We start from the raw sequence: 20474 nt of genomic DNA, 5'->3' as shown, positions 1-20474 counted from the left end.
CCCAAGCAGTTCTGCTACTTTGGTCTGTATTTTCTTTTGTTTCTTGCAAATGTTTGTAATGCACTGTGATGACTTCAGTTTCCATGGCAACACTAGGTTGGTCGAGAGATCCCCAGAAACTTCCAGAAAATGTATCTTTCTATATTGGCATAATCAATCGGGTTCAATTTAACTTGTCTTCACTGTTTTGTACTGTTTACGTTCTCCAATGCATAAGTGTTGGATATGAGGCGTTTTCCATTTTGATTTGAGATTGGATATTTTTTGCAGTGACTTTGGTCCTCACACCACTTTGGATTGTGTAACATTGTCCTCATGGGCTTGGCTATTTACACCATGTCATGTGTTGAAATGATATTAAGAATTGCAACTTGAATATAGAATTGTGAACATTAAGACAACCTGCTTTTTTTTTTCTTAATTTCCAACCTAGTAAACTAATAAAAATCTATATTGTACTTAATACTGTAACCTTTCGATGTTCTTCTGTAAATGGCTGTCACTTGTGCCTGCTGACCCTTATACCCTTGCATTGAGTGTGCGTGTGTAGAATAATGATCTATCTTGCTTAAAAGGAAAGTCAGCGAACCATAATTACTCTTGTCCCTCCAGAAATGAATGTGACAGGTTGATCAATTTTTCAAGTGCCAGTCATGCACAATTTTGGCATTTTATTCACCATATAGTGCACTACTTCTGAGTCCAATTTGTCAGTCGCTCTGGATAAGAGCGTCTGCTAAATGACGTAAATGTAAATGCAGGGACCATAGACAAAGTACATTTGATCTGAGCAGAATTTAGAATTGCTGCTATGTTAGAAGTTGATCCAAACCACAGATGTGTGTTATTACCTGATGTCCAATCCTAAGGATAATGGGAAAGAAACATGGAAGTGCAGTACACTGTCAACTACCATATACAATATATTATCAGGTATCGGGTCACCTCTAGTGCACAGCTGCCTGAACTGCAAGTGTTGGTTTTATTTCCCCACAACTCAATTTAAATGTTGAAACGGTACAGTGCTGTCTCATAAACCTGCCATGCTGATTTAGACAGAAATGTGACTCCTTATAAATGGGTGAAATGCAGGCTCATTGTGAAGGCTACATTTGCTAAGAGAGATACAATGCATCTAAATAGCACATAGTGAAATAAACTGGGTGGTTAATTTACACTTGACCATGAAGAGAGGGATGACACCTGGGATGAGCAGAGCAGCATCTGATGACGTTGTACAGTCACCTAAAAGGCCCGAGGACCACGGTCACAAAGAGCACACAACTAAGTAAAAATTCGATGAAAGTGATAAAATTCCATCTTGAAGTAGTGCTTTATTCCAAAGGGGAGAGAGAGAGAGAGAGAGCAGGCAAGCGTTTTACGGAAGTGGAAGAGCGAGGAGGAGGGTGGGTTTTATGTGACTGAACCAGAATCTAGGGGCTTTGGGGGTCCTTTCTACTTCAGGAAGCGTTCAGGGGCATGGGCAGAGACATATATTATCTATTATATGGACCAGATACTCATGTGGCCGTTCTAAAAAAAAAAAAGGAATGCCCTCAAAAATGGAAGGCAGAGGAGGCAAGCTCAGGTGGGACCATTCTAGCCAACGAGAGGGGAGATACGCGTGTGAACAACAGGCACAACTCATAGAAAGTGTTTTTTTTCCTTCTCAAAGTTGCCGGGATGTCACGTATCCTACTTATATCAGTACTCTCGTTAACAACCGAAGCATTAAGAAACGTATATTCGAACAAATATGCCTCACGTGGCAAATAAGCCATTACATTTTTGGTTGACCAAATTCGATACTTATTGACCTCCATCCAAAAACCCCTCGCTTGGTGAGCAAAACAAATAAACCGCCACCTGCTGGAGAATACATATTTTGGCCCCAGTCATCCCTCGCTTCGAGGCATAAATGGGCCGAAAATCTGTATTTTCCAGCAGGTGGCGGTTTTTCGTTTTTGTATGGGTATGGACCTCCTTTATTACCAGAAGAAGTAGATTATTGATGTCGCCTCTGCGCAGACGCCCATTACATCCATGTTGTCTCCGAAGAGGGAATCGGCGTCAGCAATACTGACGGAACGATTTAGATGTGTTTTTGTTTATTAGCATACATTTATTTTTAAAAAAAATCCCACGAGGAATATGGAACTTCAAATGGCTGTCGTTAGGTAGAATGATGTGTTTGCAGTCAGCAACCGTGCTATTTATTTTTCTTAATGTTATGTAAGAACAGAGTCGGTACGCGGCGCCTCTTGTACGGAATTGAGGCGTAATAATGAATAACGCGCAAGATATGTCTCCTGATTTTGTCTTGATGCGCTTGGTTTCTGCGGCTGAATATGACCGATTGGACGATGAGAATTTGACGTTGGGCGGTGGAGTGGTTTCCGGATTCGGGAAAGCTGTCTTGGGTAATCATGGCAACAATATCAACAATGGGTTTGAATTTGATCCGAACAACCCCACAGCAGGCCCGGCGATTCCGAGCAATCCCTCCCCGCACTATAGTTCACAGGTCGAGAGCCGGACGGGAGCCCTTGACAGCGGCTTGATGCTGACTCGACCCTCAGCTTCTGATGCGCCTCAACCACCAGACTTCGCCGTGGCTCACCGCTTCGATTTCCCTCATGGCGCGGGCAGAGGGTCGCGGGCTCAGCTCATGGTGTTTCAGAACCTCCTTAGGACAAGCGACGGTGTTTTTGAATGCGGCCTCCAGCAACCACCTGGCTTCCAGGTAAGTGAGGTTGATAAACAGGAAGCCAGTTCTGTCTGTGTCATGATGACCAGTGACAACAACATGGATGTGCAACACCAGAGGCTTCAGTGGCACCCCATTATGAAGCTGTCCAAGGTGGTCACAGATGCTGGAGAGGGAGATGGGCTCTGCCACCGGCACCGCCTGGTCACTGATGCCATGGACTGGCCTCCGCTCCTGGACAAGTCCCCCCGCTTCGACATCCTGGACCCCAGGAAGACCTGTTCAACAGGGGACACGAACTACCACCACCTGGACGATACGGTGCTCAACCTGGCCCGGAGGCTGGGGGAGCTGGGCCAGGCCTCAGAGATGCTGCTGAAGGAGAGGGGAGAGATGACTCGCTGTTCCTGTCAGAGCATCCTGGTTTCGGCAACTGGGGGCATGGGCCCCGGAGAGGACCCTAGTGAAACCAGTGACGCCCTCCTTGTGCTGGAGGGCCTGGACTCGGAGGAAGTGGGGGAGCTAGGGATGGGCGGGGAGGATTTTAAAGGTGGTGTCCCCGGGCAGGAGGGCGAGACGGACACGGGGCAGGACGGGCGGGGGGCTTTCTCCAGCGGTTCCCTCACGGGACTAATGAGGCAGGTACACAGGCTGGCCGGGGAGGCCCGTACCTGTGACCCCCAGGTGTGTCCCTCCCCGTTGGATTCCCTGGGCTCTGCTGCAGCCTTAACATCTTCGTCCCTGTCTCTGGCCTCTAACACCACAGGCCAGCAGGCGGTGGAAGCCTCCGCCACCCTACCTGGCACCTTACCCTCACAGGACCCTCCCAGCCAAACCTCCCAGTCCCAGCACCAAAGCAGGGCCACAACGCCGGAGTTAGGGGTGATGTTGCGAGCCGCCTCACCCTTGGTAGTAGAGGGGGCAGCAGGGGGCGAGAAGACGACCAGAGGGAAGTCTAGGAAAGGCTCTCTGAAGATCCGTCTGAGCAAACTATTCCGGACCAAGAGCAGCAGCGGCTCCAGTCACCTACTGGACAAGAGGCCCTCGCTGGCCTCCTCCACCTCCTCCGGGGGCAGCCAGATGGATGTGTGGGGCTCCGGATCCACCAGCACAGACCAGGACACAGGGAGGTGAGGTTAAGGAGAGGGAAGGGGACAGCCCTGGGTCTCTGACTGGGTCTTAAATAGTGTTGGTCTAGCTGGGGGGACTGGGAGAGGAGAGGGTGGTGAAGCTGAGGGTACGCGACAGCTCTGCGGTCTCGGCTAGTGTTGGTCTAGTACAGTTATCATTATAAGCTATTAGTGGCTTTACAGGGGATTATTGTATTGCTGGAGGCACTAAAACAATGTGGGCGTAGTAGAGTTATTATTATGGAAGTTAAGCTGTTAGTAGCCGAATGAAGGATGGTTATAGTGCCACAGGCACTAAAGGTAGACTAGTGGTTAGTGGAACTGCAGTCAATTTTCCCAGTGAGAGACAAACATTTACATATATAATATAGCTTTTAGCTCACCTTGTCAACAAAATCACATGTTACTCTTTTTCAGCTGTTTTATGATTAGCGCTGAAAACAGTACAAGAAAGGTGATTTAACTTATCATGTTCTTAAAGGAACATGCTGGAACTTGGGTCTATTGAGTAGTAGACCAAATGCTATAGTACAGTAACGTTTGAGAGGGTGATGACTCCAAATACTTTTGACTTTGATTACTAACTTAATCTCCCTTCTTATCCATGATGGCTTTGTCATGTTCTGAACTCCAATTCAGTGAAGATTCAAAATGTCAGCCAATGTTGTTCACACCTGCTATTATGTAGCCTTGACAGAATGCTCCATAGTTACTGAGATATTCTGGCATCCAAAATACAGTGCATGTTGCATTTCACCTCCTGGTATTATTTGGCATACCTCGGCACCATCCTGGTTCTACGCTGTGTGTGCTGAAGCCAACTTTTCTACCGTTGTCAAGCCAAGGCCATACAATCTGGCGTCATGACAATGAACAAACACAGAGACAAAGTTGGCTCAAAGCACAAGCAGACAGGAGCAGCAGGCAAAGGCTACCTCGCCACTTTGTCGTTTTATGCAACCTAGGCTGTCCACTCCATTTGGTTATCAACAGAAGCCTCTGGGGGAATCTTATGGGCTTGCCATACTAATGCCTTGTTTTCATCCTCATGCTGTTGGATGCCTTTGTTTGTGTCAGAGGGATAGTGGTAAGATTAGGCCTAATGTATCAATGTCAGAGAGTGGCCCATGTTGCCTTATAGGCTTTCGTTTTGGCAGGAATCCACCACAGTATAACTGTGCCTATTTGGTTGCCAGTTGCCACCGTAGACATGTGGTTCCCTCCATTTGCCATGTAGATTTGGCCTAAGAAATCTGTCGTGAATACAGTATGTTGTACCTGTACCTTTTTGAAAGCGAAGCAAGCAGCTGGCCGTAGCAAGGACATGAACGTAGTATAGCAGTATATCCTTTTTTCATTTTGTAGATGCCCTCAGTGCATTGTTTTTGCTTTATGTTGTTAAAAGTCAGGGGAAACAGTTGGAGCTCGATTTAATGAGGTCAGCCCGCGGATGTTGGACCAACTGCCAGTACAGTGTGTGCGTTCATTCAACATGTCCTTTGAGAAATGTTCATGTCAGGAATTTTCAGGGTGTATAAGGGATAGGCTACATTAAAAAGGCTAAAACCCCCAAACCTAGTTCTTCTGAAATGCATACACTAGCACTTCCCTCTTTTAATAGCCCTGCTAATAGTAGTATCTCATTTCTGTCATGTTTTTATCTTATTATAAAAAAAAAGAAATTAACTGTCGGGACAGCTGGCATCTTATTTGACCCTTCAAATGCTCACTGGCTCACTGGCTGACTTGCTGTAGTCAAATCTAGGTCAGGTTCACGGTTCATGATCTAACCCAGCCAGTCATCATCATGTCTGTCTGTCTGAGCACTGCTCCCCTTAGTTCCTATATGTTTCCTTTGATTCAGAACGCACAAACCTGAGATGTGTCGTTACTGAACATGACGGGAAATCAGTGTTCTACTCCAGGCAGTTTATTCTTTCCCTGCTCTCGGCGAACATGGCTCCTCTTTTAAGCGAGGGGAAAGGGTGTGGGAAGGGAGGTAGGAAGGAGTTTGTAGGTGGAGTGGGGGGCTGAATATCAGCTGCTGTTTACCCCGCTGTGCATCAGGCTTAGCTCAAGCGGCATGCTGGGTATTCCCCACTAGCACTGTCTCACACACACACACACACACACACACACACACACACACACACACACACACACACACACACACACACACACACACACAAAAGCAGGCCCCCGCTGCACAGAGCAAAGGAATCTGGCAGCCAGCAATGCACAGCTATCACCCAGCCAGGCCTTCCAGAAGCTTTCCAAAAAATTCCCTAATGTGAAAGACTGGAGTGGTGCTTTGTTTTCGGGGGAAGAGTTAAGCTAAGGGGGCCTATCCAAACAAGAAGTTACACCACAGAAATGCTCCAATCAACGAAGGATCATGTAATCAGAGGAGCTCTTTGTGCTTCTTCATATCAGTTTAATAGCATAAATCTTAAGCGTATCTTCTTGCTTCAGAAAATAGGCTATATATTTATTATTATTATTATTATTATTATTATTATTATTATTTTTAATCGAACAAGTCTGTTGGAATAGACAACACCCTCAAGACCCTCTATGATAATTTTGCATCGCTGGCTGCTGACTTCACAGGGTCAATGTAAGCTGATTCGAGGGCAGTCTGTTAGATCATGGCTGGTCAGGTCCTCTAGCCAGAGGTAAGCGTATGACCCACTACATCCCAGAGGGGTGGGTGGCAGAGATGGATCTCAGTCCTTGGTGTTGAGGCACAGTGTACCCTTGAGAAATAGGCCACTGGTTTTTCCTGTACCAGCTATAGTAGCTCATACAGTTGAAGGGTTGAAAAGTCATGAGGCTGAGAGAAATGGTTCAAAGTGAATGGTGTGGGATTGAAGTGTAGCTGATAATACTGGTTCTTAGGACTATATAAGGGCTTCTCTTATGTTTGACCCTCTCTCCGTCTCTCCACAGCAAACTCCAGCACTCCAGGCCCCAAAGTGCCTTCTCTCCGGTGGCCTTCGGTCCTGCCTTCACCGGTAATTGTGTGTACTTGAGTGTTTGTGCGCTTCTATTTCTGAATGTGGCGTTTTAGCTTTATGTCGACGTATATGGGTCGGTAATGGGTGCTTGTGCTCGGGAGAGTGTGCGACTCACATACGCATGTTCACTTATGTGCCGTATAGGATCTCTTGCTCTTTTTTTTTTCCCCCTCCCCCTCTCCTTTTCTCATTTTCTGTCCCTGGATCTCTCCCTCCAGGTGAGACTGTGTCCCTGGTAGACGTGGATATTTCTCGTAGAGGGGTGAACTCTCTGCAACCCCCGACACCTCCACCTCCGCCCAGACGAAGCCTCAGTCTGCTGGGTACTTTCCTCTCTTTCTTGCTTACGTTTCCTTGGTGTTTCTTCTGTCACGTCACCCTCTTCTCCAAATGCTCCCCTGCTGCTGGGCTGCCCCCTTTCACTTTCTTTTTCTGGGTCCCTTTCTCCTTTTCCACAAAAACATTGATGCAAATACAAAAGTACATTGAGGATTTGTGTAAGGGCCAGACGTTTAAAAAAAAAAATATATATATATCTTGGCGGGTTAGAAAAGGTGGATGGGAGTTAAGCATGGTTAGTTTCTCCAATCTCAATAGCTGTAGTTGCTGCCTCAATGTTTTCTAGTTGGCATGTGTGTAACGGTTCACTGTGTAAACCAATTTCAGAAACTCAATAGTTATATACGTGTTAGGACAGACACTAACACATTTATGGTTCGGTGCCACTTGGGTTTCAGTACAACAATGATTCATTGGTTTTCTGTGACTTCAAATGCATTAGTCCGTGTGACTTACGGTACAGGATCAGAATTGCAGGACGGAATTTGATTTGGTTGAAGAAGCTCTGTCTCTCTGTCTCTCTGTCTGTCTGTCTGTTACTCCTAGCTTTCCGGTCTGCATTGCAACTGAGTCATCTCTCTGTTCCTCTTTCTGTTGGCTGTGTTGGCCTCAGATGAGGTGTGGGTTTCTTTCTTTAGACCGTGTTCTAGTAGGCTAGCGCTAATTAGCATTAGTAGTGTGGTCGATGCCAAGGCCGAGACCGTCATCAGGCTGAAGATACACACAAGTCGCGATGCAGTCAGGATCAGACAACGGTATGGAGAGCACTTGCGTTGCTGAGGTGCAGGTCGTTTTTGTATGACTAAAGATCCCACATTTCCCTATTAGCCTACTTCATACCTATTCCTCTAGCTACTAAAGCCATTCTGGTTCCTCTGACCTGGGCATCCAGCCACACCTTCCTCGACACACGACAATCATTAAGGGCTTAACATCCAGGTTGTGATAGAGGTTTTGTCCATTTTAATGTAGGATGACTATACTGGAGGACAAATGAGACTAAGGGAATGGGGTTACAGATGGGTATTTGCTCGATGCCTTGCTATGCCAACTTCTGTCCAGCTTGGTGATCGACCACTGCTTTCTTCATATGCTCAGCCTGGTGTCATTGTCGCTCTGTGGCCTGATTGTAACATCACTGTGTGTCGGGATCCCACTTCTGACACCAGCAGTACCCAGTTTGGACGTGAGACAAACGGTGACTATCCATTCTTGTGGTTCTTTTGAGGCAAAATGTTAGCTCTGTAATGTTTCCACCAACAGTCCTTTGTCTTATAGTGTGACATTCAGCCATCAGTATGATCAACTTAAAAGGAAGCCAGAGGAAGCCCACATTGTCATTTGATCTTTGTAAAGTTCAGGGTGGTGGTGGGCAGCAGCTCGGGCCTTTCCTAGAGAGTGGCGTGGGGGGCCTCCATGCAGTCGCTGTCCCCTGCGGCCCCTTCATCCCTCCCATGCCTTCATCCAGCATAGCCTCAGCCTCAATGGTAAGAGCTAAGCCGGGGCAAGACAGGTCAAGGGGGCTTACCAGTGGGGCACAGAGAGAGACTCATAAAGACATAGGCTGGAGAACTGAAAAATCTTAGGAAATGTTTTAGAAGGGTACACGGTCCATTTTACTGTGACATATCTAACTCATTTCAGTTGGACGGCTGTTAAATCAACTCGATAGATGGTGGCCAGTTTTCTCAAGTAATGAAGGGGTTAAAAATGAGTTGCATTGATTCACCAGCAGTTCATTTGAACTTCTATTGTTTGAGACCCAACAACAGTAGGAGAAGAGAGCCAATACAACTTGCTAATGGGATCAATTTATCATAGGTAATTTACTATGACACCAAGGTTGACATTTGAATGTCCCCTCTTCTGTTTTTAACGTTGTTATAAAGTATGTGGTAATTGCATTGGTGCAAAGCCAGTATTGTTTCTGGACACTTTTAATGAGTTTGGTAAACAGATATTCTGCTGCGGTAGGGTTAATGTTTGGGCTATTATTGCTTTCCCTAACATGGTTTCTTCTTCCGCCTCCTGTAACCATTTGCATATGCACATACTAGCGTTGTTATTTTGTAATCTACTGAGCAACGTTATATAGTCAGAAATTATACTGTGCAGTTAGAGCTGACGCGTTTCCGTATTCTTTGCAATTCCGTGTTCTGACACAGAATCATATATCCTTCTACATTGATATCCGAACATTGTGAAACATTGCAACCTCCTGAATAAGCCCCTGCAGGTTTACCAGACCATTTCTCTTGCTTTAATAGGGTCGGCTCAAAGAAAGGCCTCGTTAAAGTGGCGTGATCAGAGGCAGCAGGGAAGGAAAAGTAACATGGGGATCCCTAATGAAGAACAAGATTTAGGAAGAGGCAGATAATGCTACTCATTATCATTTCAGGAAAAGGATAGCGTTGATCACCATCTCTGGAAAATGGCGAAATTATAGTTTAATCGGAGATGTCACTTTGTGCACACGGGACGTATGATTGTGCCCAGTTAAGCCTGGTCGATTTGCATGATGTTAAAACGTGTCTGGTTGAATGATTTGGTGATTATATTCAGACAGACTGGTGAGATTATCAGAGACCGAGGCCGATGAAGTGACTGTATCCATTTGATGGCTGTCTGTACCCGAAATAGACATTAACTTATAGGCTACTCCAGTACATGCATGGTACAGACGTATTTGTTATATTATCACAGATGTGTCATTACACACAATATTTTAACCTAAATCGGTGGCTCCGATTTTTATTTATTTTTTAGGTCACATAGTCAGGACAATGACGCGCAAGTGCTTTCCCTGAGGTACACACTTGCTCATGCTTCTTTTAAGCAGGGTGAATTTATGGCTAACTTGGCAACAACTTCTGGAAATACCATGCGTTTCTAATGCCGATTTTACAGAATGTTCTCGTAGCCACAATTGCGAGTGAATGATGAACCCTGGATCTGAGTGTGTGGCGCCCTGTGTTTCAGATACGTTCCTGCGGGGCCTCCCCCGGCCCATTCCGCTGCCTGGCGGCGGCCAGAACCCGTCTCGGGTGGACCAGCGCCCCATGCTGTGCCCACTGAGCCGCCCCGATGCCAGCAGCTTTGCCAGCAGCCTCCGAGAACTGGAAAAAGTAGGACATGTCACGTGTACATGAGCACATTGACATTCTTACAGACACGGTGCTAGATTCAGACATAGTCAATGGTCCCTTAAGCTGCGTGCGTGCACGGGCGCGCAGCTCCCCCGGGACTGCCGCACATAAGAAATATCAGCCTGCGCAGAGAAGCACGAGATTGAACTTGAATTGCCAATATTTGCCACTTTCCATTCAACATACCGAAACAAACTATGCAAGAGATTTTCTTGTAGGCAGAACGCACCGGAGTAGGATTCTATTGCATTAACAGGCACGACTCAGCCTGTACTCTGCAGACCAGTGCGGCAAAACCAATCAGAGCTGCAGTATCCTAATGTGTTAATAGAACATTGCCATATATGGATCTGTGTCATTCACATTGAACGGGACTGTGTTTACAGCATGAGTGGTCGCGAGTAGATGCACTTGTTTTGAGATCAAAGCAAGAGCTGCATGTAACCACGTGTGCACATTTGTTCATATTATTTGATAGTGAGTTATTAGCCCAGTTATAGTTAATTTCTAGTCAACAATGGGGGAGTGGTTGCTTTCTACAAGAACACAAAACGTGAATTTCTAGTCATCTTTGAAAAGCGAGTCAGGTAAAGAGTCTTAAAGCGGCAGTGTTGTATTTTGAGACAGGCTTGAATAAGCCAAGTGGGCAAAGGGTAGCATCATTTGTCTGATTCTCTAATAATGGGATGGGAGTAATAATGAACTTTATTTTGTGAAGTGGTCTCTTGCATCAAACAACTCATTTTCAGTCACCTTGTCTGAAGGACAAGTGGATAAATGGGTTAATGCCAAGCCCTGCATTTTTTCCCCCCAAAAGTCTCACGGAATGAAGGCCTACATTGAACGCCACACATTGGCTACTACTGTAGGCTGCTGTTTCCATGTTAAAATCTAAAGGGATGCATTTTCTCCATTGTTTTTATGGAAGGCCACTCTGATAGGCCTACCTTATGATCAAATAGCCACAGTAGGCTTCTTGGCCACAGGTATAACTCTATCTTAAAATGGTTACAGCCTCAGTGTTCACAATAAACGCGGGCCAGAAGTTGCACAGAATTTTCACATTCAAGTTTGCGCTCAGCAGACCTAAAAATGTGTACGTGCCGAAAAAAAATAAGAGGTAACATTGGACACGGTGCTAGGTTCGGACACGGTGCTAGGTTCGGACACGGTGCTAGGTTCGGACACGGTGCTAGGATATCAAATGTATTTATAAAGCCCTTTTTACATCAGCAGAAACCAAGCCTAAAACCCTGAACAGCAAGCAATGCAGGTGTAGAAGCACGGAAAAGCTAGGAAAAACTCCCTAGAAAGGCAGGAACTTAGGAAGAAACCTGGAGAGGAACCAGGTTCTGAGGGGTGGCCAGTCCTCTTCTGGCTGTGCCGGGTGAAGATTATAAGAATACATGGCCATTAAGGCCAGATCGTTCTTCAAGATGTTCAAACGTTCATAGATGACCAGCAGGGTCAAATAATAATCACAGTGGTTGTAGAGGGTGCAACAGGTCAGCACCTCAGAAGTAAATGTCAATTGGCTTTTCATAGCTGAGCATTCAGAGGTTGAGACAGCAGATGTGGTAGAGGAGGGGGGGGGGTTGAAAACAGCAGGTCTGGGGCAAGGTAGCATGTCCGGTGAACAGGTCAGGGTTCTATAGCCGCAGGCAGAACAGTTGTTGGAAGTGGAGCAACAGCACGACAAGGTAGCACGTCTGGTGAACAGGTCAGGGTTCCATAGCCACAGGCAAAACGGCAGAAACTGGATCAGCAACACGACCAGGTGGACTGGGGACAGCCAGGAGTCATTAGGCCAAGTACTCCTGAGGCAAGGTCCTAGGGCAAGGTCCTCTGAGAGAATTAGAGAGAGATGGGAGTATTAGAGGGAGAGAGAGAGATGGGAGAATTAGAGGGAGCATACTTAAATTCACACCGGACACCAGATAAGACAGGAGAAATACACCAGAAGGACAGACTGACCCTGGCCCCCGGCACAGACTACTGCAGGCTGAGACGGGGGGCCGGGGACACTGTGGCCCCGTCTGACGATATCCCCGCACAGGGTCAACCAGGCAGGATATAACCCCACCCACTTTGCCAAAGTACAGCCCCCACACCACTAGAGGGATATCAACAGACCACCAATTTACTACCCTGAAACAAGAGTATAGACAATAGAGCTAGGCTCCGACACATTGCTTGGCTCCTACACAGAGTGTTCGTAAATTCACTCTGAAGTGCCAGAGTGCGCTCTGGGCGTTTGTAAATTCAGAGCGTTGTCAGATTCTCCGTTCGTAAATTCAGAACGTTCAGAGCGCACACTGGACTCCCTGGCCGAGGAGTAGGGTTGATCCGAGAGTTCTGACCTCACAACGGCAGTCAAGCACTAGCCTGCTAGCTACTTCCAGACACAAATGAGAGAACACTTCATTCTGACCAGTTTACTCACCCTAGCAGAGCTGGTTAGGCTGTTTTCATGTTATCCAGTGCGTTGGTGACTGATGCTGACAACAATTTAATTACGCTTTTTTTGCCGACGTTTACTGGCACCGGCCATATTCAACGGGTGTTGGGCGTTTTGTAAATTCATCAGTTATTCTGTGCTCTGGCGAGAGTGCTCTGAAATCGGAGTAGATAGCCAGAGTGAATTTACAAACGTGCCCAGAACTAGGTTCAGTTAGACAAGACTAAGATGATGACAAACGCATCCCAGAACACAGGCAAATACTTCTAACACCACCTGTCTTTCGATGGGCGTTGCGTGCATGTATATTTGATGTGAATTTGTCTGCATCTGTGTGATCATAGTGTGGCTGGTACTGGGGTCCTATGAACTGGGAGGATGCAGAGATGAAGCTGAAGGCCAAGCCAGATGGAGCGTTCCTGGTGAGGGACAGCTCTGACCCCCGGTACATCCTCAGCCTCAGCTTCCGCTCCCAGGGAGTCACACACCACACACGCATGGAGCACTACAGAGGTGAGTTACACACACACACACACAAGCAGGCATGCACATACACACACGCTACATGTACTCTACGGTAGGGCTGTTCCGATCTGGCTGTACTCTTAATGGTATCCGGAAATTGAGTTGATAGTCGAATCGGATGATACTCGTGATCAGAGAACGTGGAAGTGTTTAATATGCCTAAATAGATGTTGGCAAAATGCCCATCTCCCTGCACGTTTATAGACCAAACTAGCTTCAGATGAGGAGCAGCGCGCGGCGGGATGTCTGGCTGGACCAACGTACTGCCCGCCCTTCTCTTTACAGACAGGCAAACTAATCAGTTGAGTTACTTAGACCACGTAGCACCTAGCACTTTATTAAAAGATCCACGATGGCATGCCAAAAAGTTTTTTTCTTCCATTCACTGATAATTTAAAAAAAATCGCAATCGTATCATAACAATTGCACATATCTGTTACGATCCTGTTCTGTCAGACTACTCTCACGCCCCTACTCTACATGCACTCTCATGCAGCACTTTTTACTAAAGATGTAAGCCATGTACGCACATATTTTAGATGGCTTCATGTTGTCTTCATTTTGGATGGCTTCATGTTGTCTTCATTTTGGATGGTTTCACGTCGTGTCTTGCCATTGGATGGTTTCACGTCGTGTCTTGCCATTGGATGGTTTCACGTCGTGTCTTGCCATTGGATGGTTTCACGTCGTGTCTTGCCATTGGATGGTTTCACATCGTGTCTTGCCATTGGATGGTTTCACGTCGTGTCTTGCCATTGGATGGTTTCACGTCGTGTCTTGCCATTGTGCTAAATATTGTCTTTAGGGTGTCTTATTGATTGGTATTTTTCTCTCTTTGTTCACAGGAACCTTCAGCCTCTGGTGTCACCCAAAGTTTGAGGACCGCTGTCATTCTGTGGTGGAGTTTATCGAACGGGCCATCATGCACTCCAAGAACGGAAAATTCCTCTACTTCCTGCGTTCACGGGTCCCAGGTAAGAACCTACCAATCAGAGTGGGACACATCTAAATGACAGCTCTGTCACTGTATATGGGTCTGAATCATAGGTTACATACAGCACCATTTAAAGTTGCTATTACTAACACCTATTTAGCACTGGGTTGTCATAATTAATTAGGGCATAGGTTTGTTTTGACTTTACTATATTCTTGCAATTAGTGTTGTATTTGTATATGGTGGAGAATGTAGTTCACTATCTAGGGTAGAATTTTGTATGCTTATGATGTGTGTTCCTGCCAATGATGTACATTAATGTGTATGACTATGGTTCCTCCTCCAGGCCTCCCCCCGACCCCGGTCCAGCTGCTGTACCCAGTGTCCCGCTTCAGCAGTGTCAAGTCCCTGCAGCACCTCTGTCGCTTCTGCATTCGCCAGCTGGTCCGCATAGACCACATCCAGGAGCTCCCCCTGCCCACGTACGTAGAAACACAACACATAGATCTGCCCACATTATAGAAACAACACATAGACCACATTCAAGAGCTCCGGCTGCACATGTACATGCACTGCCCTGCCTGTATAGACAAGTGGCCCATGATATAGTGCCCTCTAGTGTACAAAATAAGTGAAACATCCGAAGGCTGACAAGATGCATATTGGGATTTGTGTGCAATGGTGGGAGTGTTTAAGATATTGACATAATGGAAGATTTTGATAGTGTGTATTGGGATGGTTATATTTTCTATCCATTAGTACACACAGGCAGATAGTTTTGTATTGGAAGGGCTTGTATAAAATGTATCCCGTCTCTTCCTGTAGGCCTCTCATAGTCTACCTGCGAAAGTTCTACTACTACGATCCTGAGGAGGAGATGTACATGTCAATCAAGGAGATGGGGCGGGACACGACCACCCAACTGGCGACTGGCCAGCCGGAGTCGCAAACGTAGCATTTGGAAGATCATTGGATCAAGTGAGTGATGGACACTTGGGCCATCAATTGAGCAGTGTTGTGAAATACGTTTATACTGAAATACCCTATTCGGTACATTATACAATTGACTTTTCCATATATTTACTATGAAAACATTGTGGTGTGCATTGTTTAGTGAGGCCACTAGTCAGTGTATATAATGTCCTTATCCTTTGATGTTGCAGGTTTTTTTATACATGGGAGCAGCTTACCTGAAGACTGATGGTGACTGTGCTTGGGGACAGTCTCACTCAAACCCTCTTGTGCCAGACTGTGTTGAACTGGAAGAGCTGACTGACTACTTGCCATTGTGCTAACTACAGTAAGCCCCCCCCCAGCTAAAACTGGACGTCACTGCAACGTTGAAACGAGCGCACCCTTGAGCTGGAGGCTAAGACGATAGGTTGAGAGTCGAAGTATATGGAACCAAATCAGTTTTGGAAAACGATGCACTTGTCCTTTTTTTGTACATCTGCTCTGAAAAGGTCTGGGAAAAGGGACAGCTCGTTGTTTGGACCAGAGTATAAAAAGTTGTCTATTGTATGTCAGCCAAGGCAGAGAAACTGTACCCACCTTTCTGATCTGATGCATTCTCAACTACAGAGAAATATAATTTTTCCTCTTAAAATATTTGGTTGCCACTGGTTTGATCGGCCCCTTTTTTGAATTGACTGCCTGAGGTGTGTGTGTCTGCGTGCCTGTATGTGTGTGTAAATACTGTGTGTTGGCGTTAACTCTGGTTATCCACCAACAGCTATTTGGTGGCGTAACATCACTGGAGGATATCGTGGTTGGCTCTCAACTCTGGAATCCAACTGGAATTCTCTTGCTATACTGTCATTGAGCAAATGCGTTACCAGAACAAATAATAATAAAACTTGATGGAATTTAAAACATGAGAAAAGCTCCTTACTTTATGTCTATGGCCGAGATTCAATCCAAGGCGACCAACAGAAAAGGCACATTGTTGGCTGTTCAGTGTGTTGCTCTATAATGTTCTTTGGATTGAGTATTGACCTGTCTGTCTGTGATTGTCTCTCCAACCAAACACACCCTACCACAGAACTACGTTTTTCTTCTTCACTACAGTCATGTTGGTAAGTAGACACTAGTTGGCGCCAGAACCCTGAGGAGGACCAAATTATACCATCCTGCAGTCTACACTCCCAGCTCCACCCCACACACCCCCACAGTAGCTAACAATATTAGGGTAGTTGCAGCATCTCATTTACATCTCATCAAGATCTCCTCCATGTCTAGGCCTACAAGAACCTTCGGTAAGACTGGTTGGAAACAATGGCATGTGAAGAGGTATACAAACCATATCCGTACGTTCTATATGATAAACCTTTACAACATATTGAGATATACCTGGTATAAGTTAGAGGTAGCCAACCTTTTATTTTCTAGATATTTTCAAGGTTATATTTTGGTGGTTGGTCTCCGTGTGTGTGTGCGCGCGTGTAGGCACAATATGCATGTGTGTATGTGCTCTTTTGCTCCCCCATGTCCCTCTGATAAACGTTGATTCTCTGGCAATATCACCGCAGGGGAACAGTATGCTGATGTGTAAATTGACAAAGCAGTGAGGGTGTGCATGTATTTATTGTTGGTGTATGTGTGCACTGAATTCGTCAATGTATCTACCTGGTGGAGTGTGTACTCATACAGTATGCATGTCCTTTATTTAGGCTAATGTGTGAGATGCAGCACATAAATAGAAGACTTGACTAAAATAATAGTTGATGGTTCGGGTGTGTGCAATGACTTTGTGTGAGGACATTTGTTAATGCAACAAGGCCCGAGCTGCGAAATGAGAAAGAGGGGCCAGAATTTGAATAGAGCTTTATGAGAGATCAGCAGCACCAGTGGAGGCTGCTGAGGGGACGATGGCTCATAATAATGGCTGGAATGGAGTCAACGGAATGGTAGGAAGCACATTTGATACCATTCCATTAACTCCATTCCAGCCATTATTATCAGCCATCCTCCCCTCAGCAGCCTCCACTGATGCACACAGCTAAGTGCTAGACAGCGAGGCGGATATTAACGGCCCAGGAAATGCCTGTAGGATAGATAGGACTGTTGAAAATGGATGTTTTAAAGATTCACAACACATCATGCTACTGTGAGAAAACATCTGACTACCATCGAGAAACAAGCATTGGTCAAAAGATCATGTGCATGTATCAATGTACTTAGTTCTTGTATAATGGCCTTGGGCGTACGAATATCTGCTGATGGTCATGTGGATGCAGTGTTGATGCATGTCTAAAGACGATTGAACTTTCTATGTTTAGCTAAACTATGCAACCAAGTGAGGGCAGCAGAGTCATATGTGCAGTCGTGGCCAAAAGTTTTGAGAATGACACAAATATTAATTTTCACAAAGATTGCTGCATCAGTGTGATATTTAGATATTTTTGTCAGATGTAACTATGGAATACTGAAGGCTTTTATTGACAATTACATGAAGTTGACGCAAAAAGTCAATATTTGCAGTGTTGACCCTTCTTTTTCAAGACCTCTGCAATCCGCCCTGGCATGCTGTCAATTAACTTCTGGGCCATATCCTGACTGATGGCAGCCCATTCTTGCATAATCAATGCTTGGAGTTTGTCAGAATTTGTGGGTTTTTGTTTGTCCACCCGCCTCTTGAGGATTGACTACAAGTTCTCAATGGAATTAAGGTCTGGGGAGTTTCCTGGCCATGGACCCAAAATATCGATGTTTTGTTCCCCGAGCCACTTAGTTATCACTTTTGCCTTATGGCAAGGTGCTCCATCATGTTGGAAAAGGCATTGTTTGTCACCAAACTGTTCCTGGATGGTTGGGAGAAGTTGCCCTCGGAGGATGTGTTGGTACCATTCTTTATTCATGGCTGTGTTCTTAGGCAAAATTGTGAGTGAGCCCACTCCCTTGGCTGAGAAGCAACCCCACACATGAATGGTCTCAGGATGCTTTACTGTTGGCATGACACAGGACTGATGGTAGCGCTCACCTTGTCTTCTCTGGACAAGATTTTTTCCGGATGCCCAAACAATCGGAAAGGGAAGAAATCAGAGAAAATGACTTTACGCCAGTCCTCAGCAGTCCAATCCCTGTACCTTTTGCACAATATCAGTCTGTCCCTGATGTTTTTCCTGGAGATAAGTGGCTTCTTTGCTGCCCTTCTTGACACCAGGCCATCCTCCAAAAGTCTTCGCCTCACTGTGCATGCAGATGCACTCACACCTGCTTGCTGCCATTCCTGAGCAAGCTCTGTACTGGTGGTGCCCCGATCCCGCAGATGAATCAACTTTAGGAGACGGTCCTGGTGCTTGCTGGACTTTCTTGGGAGCCCTGAAGCCGCCTTCACAACAATTGAACCGCTCTCCTTGAAGTTCTTGATGATCCGATAAATGGTTGATTTAGGTGCAATCTTACTGGCAGCAATATCCTTGCCCGTGAAGCCATTTTTGTGCAAAGCAATGATGACGGTATGTGTTTCCTTGCAGGTAACCATGGTTGACAGAGGAAGAACAATGATTCCAGGCACCACCCTCCTTTTGAAGCTTCCAGTCTGTTATTCAAACTCAATCAGCATGACAGAGTGATCTCCAGCCTTGTCCTCGTCAACACTCACACCTGTGTTAACGAGAGAATCACTGACATGTCAGCTGGTCCTTTTGTGGCAGCGCTGAAATGCAGTGGAAATGTTTTTGGGGATTCAGTTCATTTGCATGGCAAAGAGGGACTTTGCAATTAATTGCAGTTCATCTGAGCACTCTTCATAACATTCTGGAGTATATGCAAATTGCCATCATACAAACTGAGGCAGCAGACTTTTGGCCACGACTGTGGAGATACTTGCTAACATCAGACATTACATGAAGCAGGGGTAGGCAACTACATTCAGGTGCAGGCCGGTTTTTTTTCGGACTGGATATAGGTGGGTCCGGAATATATTTATAATAATTTGTACACTGCAAATTGACCACAACTTAGCCCAAAAAGAGATTGTATTTGAAAAGAAAAATAATTTCATACCTTGATTACGTTGAGAAACCATCACATATGCCCCTTTTTTATTAATGGGAATACTTCTTTATATGAATTCCTGGGCCCAGATTCACAAAACACTTCTTACGCAAAAACTTAAGAAGCTGCTCAAGAAAAGAAAAAAAAGACATTCATATTCCTCAACAATATCTTACGATTTAATGATTTTCTTATGAAGTCCTCAAATATCTTCTTATGAATTTAGCTCGCTATCTAGCTAGCAATGGCAATCATGTTAGCATATTTCCTACTGAGATTACTGTTCTAAATGTTCTTGGGTTTAAAATAATCAAACTGAAACTTTCAGATGAAGTTCGTGAGGGAATTGAACATGTTCAATTGCTTTCATAAGTTTATTATTTCACTGCCCTGAGTTTAAGACAAGGGTTTAGCTATCTTGGAGTTAAGAACAAATCCCCAAACTTTATTTTTAGGATTTTATTTCTTCTTAACTTTTTGCTTAAGGAGAAACATAAGAAATAGTGCAAGAACATTTCCAGTAACCTTTTTGAGGAATAGGAACTTTGCTTAACTTTCTTCATAAGTCTATAGTTAAGGAAAAAATGTCAGTTAAGAAGAATCTGGGCCCTGGTCTTCTGGAGAAAAAAATGCTTGTTGCCGAACCCTGCCATAATGTATCTCACCAGAGCTCCACCTTAATGGCCAGGTGCAACTGACATCTCTATTGGAGGACCGTAACAGATGCACCTGTCTTGAGAAGTGCATCTCCTTTATCCTCCCTCCATCCCCTTTTAATCCTCCTCCTCCTTTTCAGTGTCTCCCCAGGCAAACGAGAGACATCTCCTTGTGTGGCCTGATAATAAGCTGAGTGGAGTGCTGCTGATGGACACCCCCCTCCTTCCTTCCCTCCCCCTCCTCCATCACTTCTTCCTCCTCCCCTCAGGCTCTTACCACCCCCCCCCCCCACACACACACACATACACCAGGGCTGAATCACCAGGACCTGCTTCAGAGCGATGCCGTCTCCATCATACCAGACAGCTGTGCTTGAGTGTGTGCCTACCTCAGCCTGCCTCTTTCTCTTTCTCTCTTGATTTTTCTCCTGTCCCTCTCTCTCTCTTTACCCCATCTCTCTCTCTTTCCTTTCTCTCTACCTTAGACACTCTCATCCACTCCCGCTTCTCTCTCTTCCTCTCTCTTTCACCCCTCCCTCCCTCCCTCTCTCACTCTCCCCTCTC

The 20474-nt window shown here is 45.6% G+C and overlaps 1 protein-coding gene across 4 annotated transcripts; it reads left to right on the top strand.

Moving 5' to 3' along the window:
• The first annotated feature begins 2019 nt into the window (after positions 1 to 2019).
• LOC106607510 (suppressor of cytokine signaling 7) lies at positions 2020 to 16128 on the top strand. 4 transcript variants are annotated; one of them, XM_014204521.2, is made up of 9 exons: positions 2020 to 3837; positions 6787 to 6851; positions 7073 to 7177; positions 10173 to 10318; positions 13142 to 13310; positions 14168 to 14296; positions 14603 to 14738; positions 15082 to 15234; positions 15420 to 16128. In XM_014204521.2, exons 1-8 carry the CDS (start codon positions 2285 to 2287, stop codon positions 15209 to 15211), a joined length of 2433 nt encoding a protein of 810 aa, XP_014059996.2. In that variant the 5' UTR covers positions 2020 to 2284; the 3' UTR covers positions 15212 to 15234; positions 15420 to 16128. The 4 variants fall into 4 exon arrangements, with proteins under 4 accessions (XP_014059996.2, XP_014059995.2, XP_014059997.2 ...); XM_014204520.2 differs by having other exon boundaries at positions 6787 to 6857; XM_014204522.2 differs by lacking the exon at positions 7073 to 7177 and having other exon boundaries at positions 2021 to 3837; positions 6787 to 6857.
• Positions 16129 to 20474: the final 4346 nt, after the last annotated feature.

Source organism: Salmo salar, chromosome ssa06 (genome assembly GCF_905237065.1).
Source record: "Salmo salar chromosome ssa06, Ssal_v3.1, whole genome shotgun sequence".
In the NCBI taxonomy this organism is placed as follows: Eukaryota; Metazoa; Chordata; class Actinopteri; order Salmoniformes; family Salmonidae; genus Salmo; species Salmo salar.
Note: the sequence above shows the minus strand (reverse complement) of the source record. Positions and strands in the feature narration are given on the sequence as shown.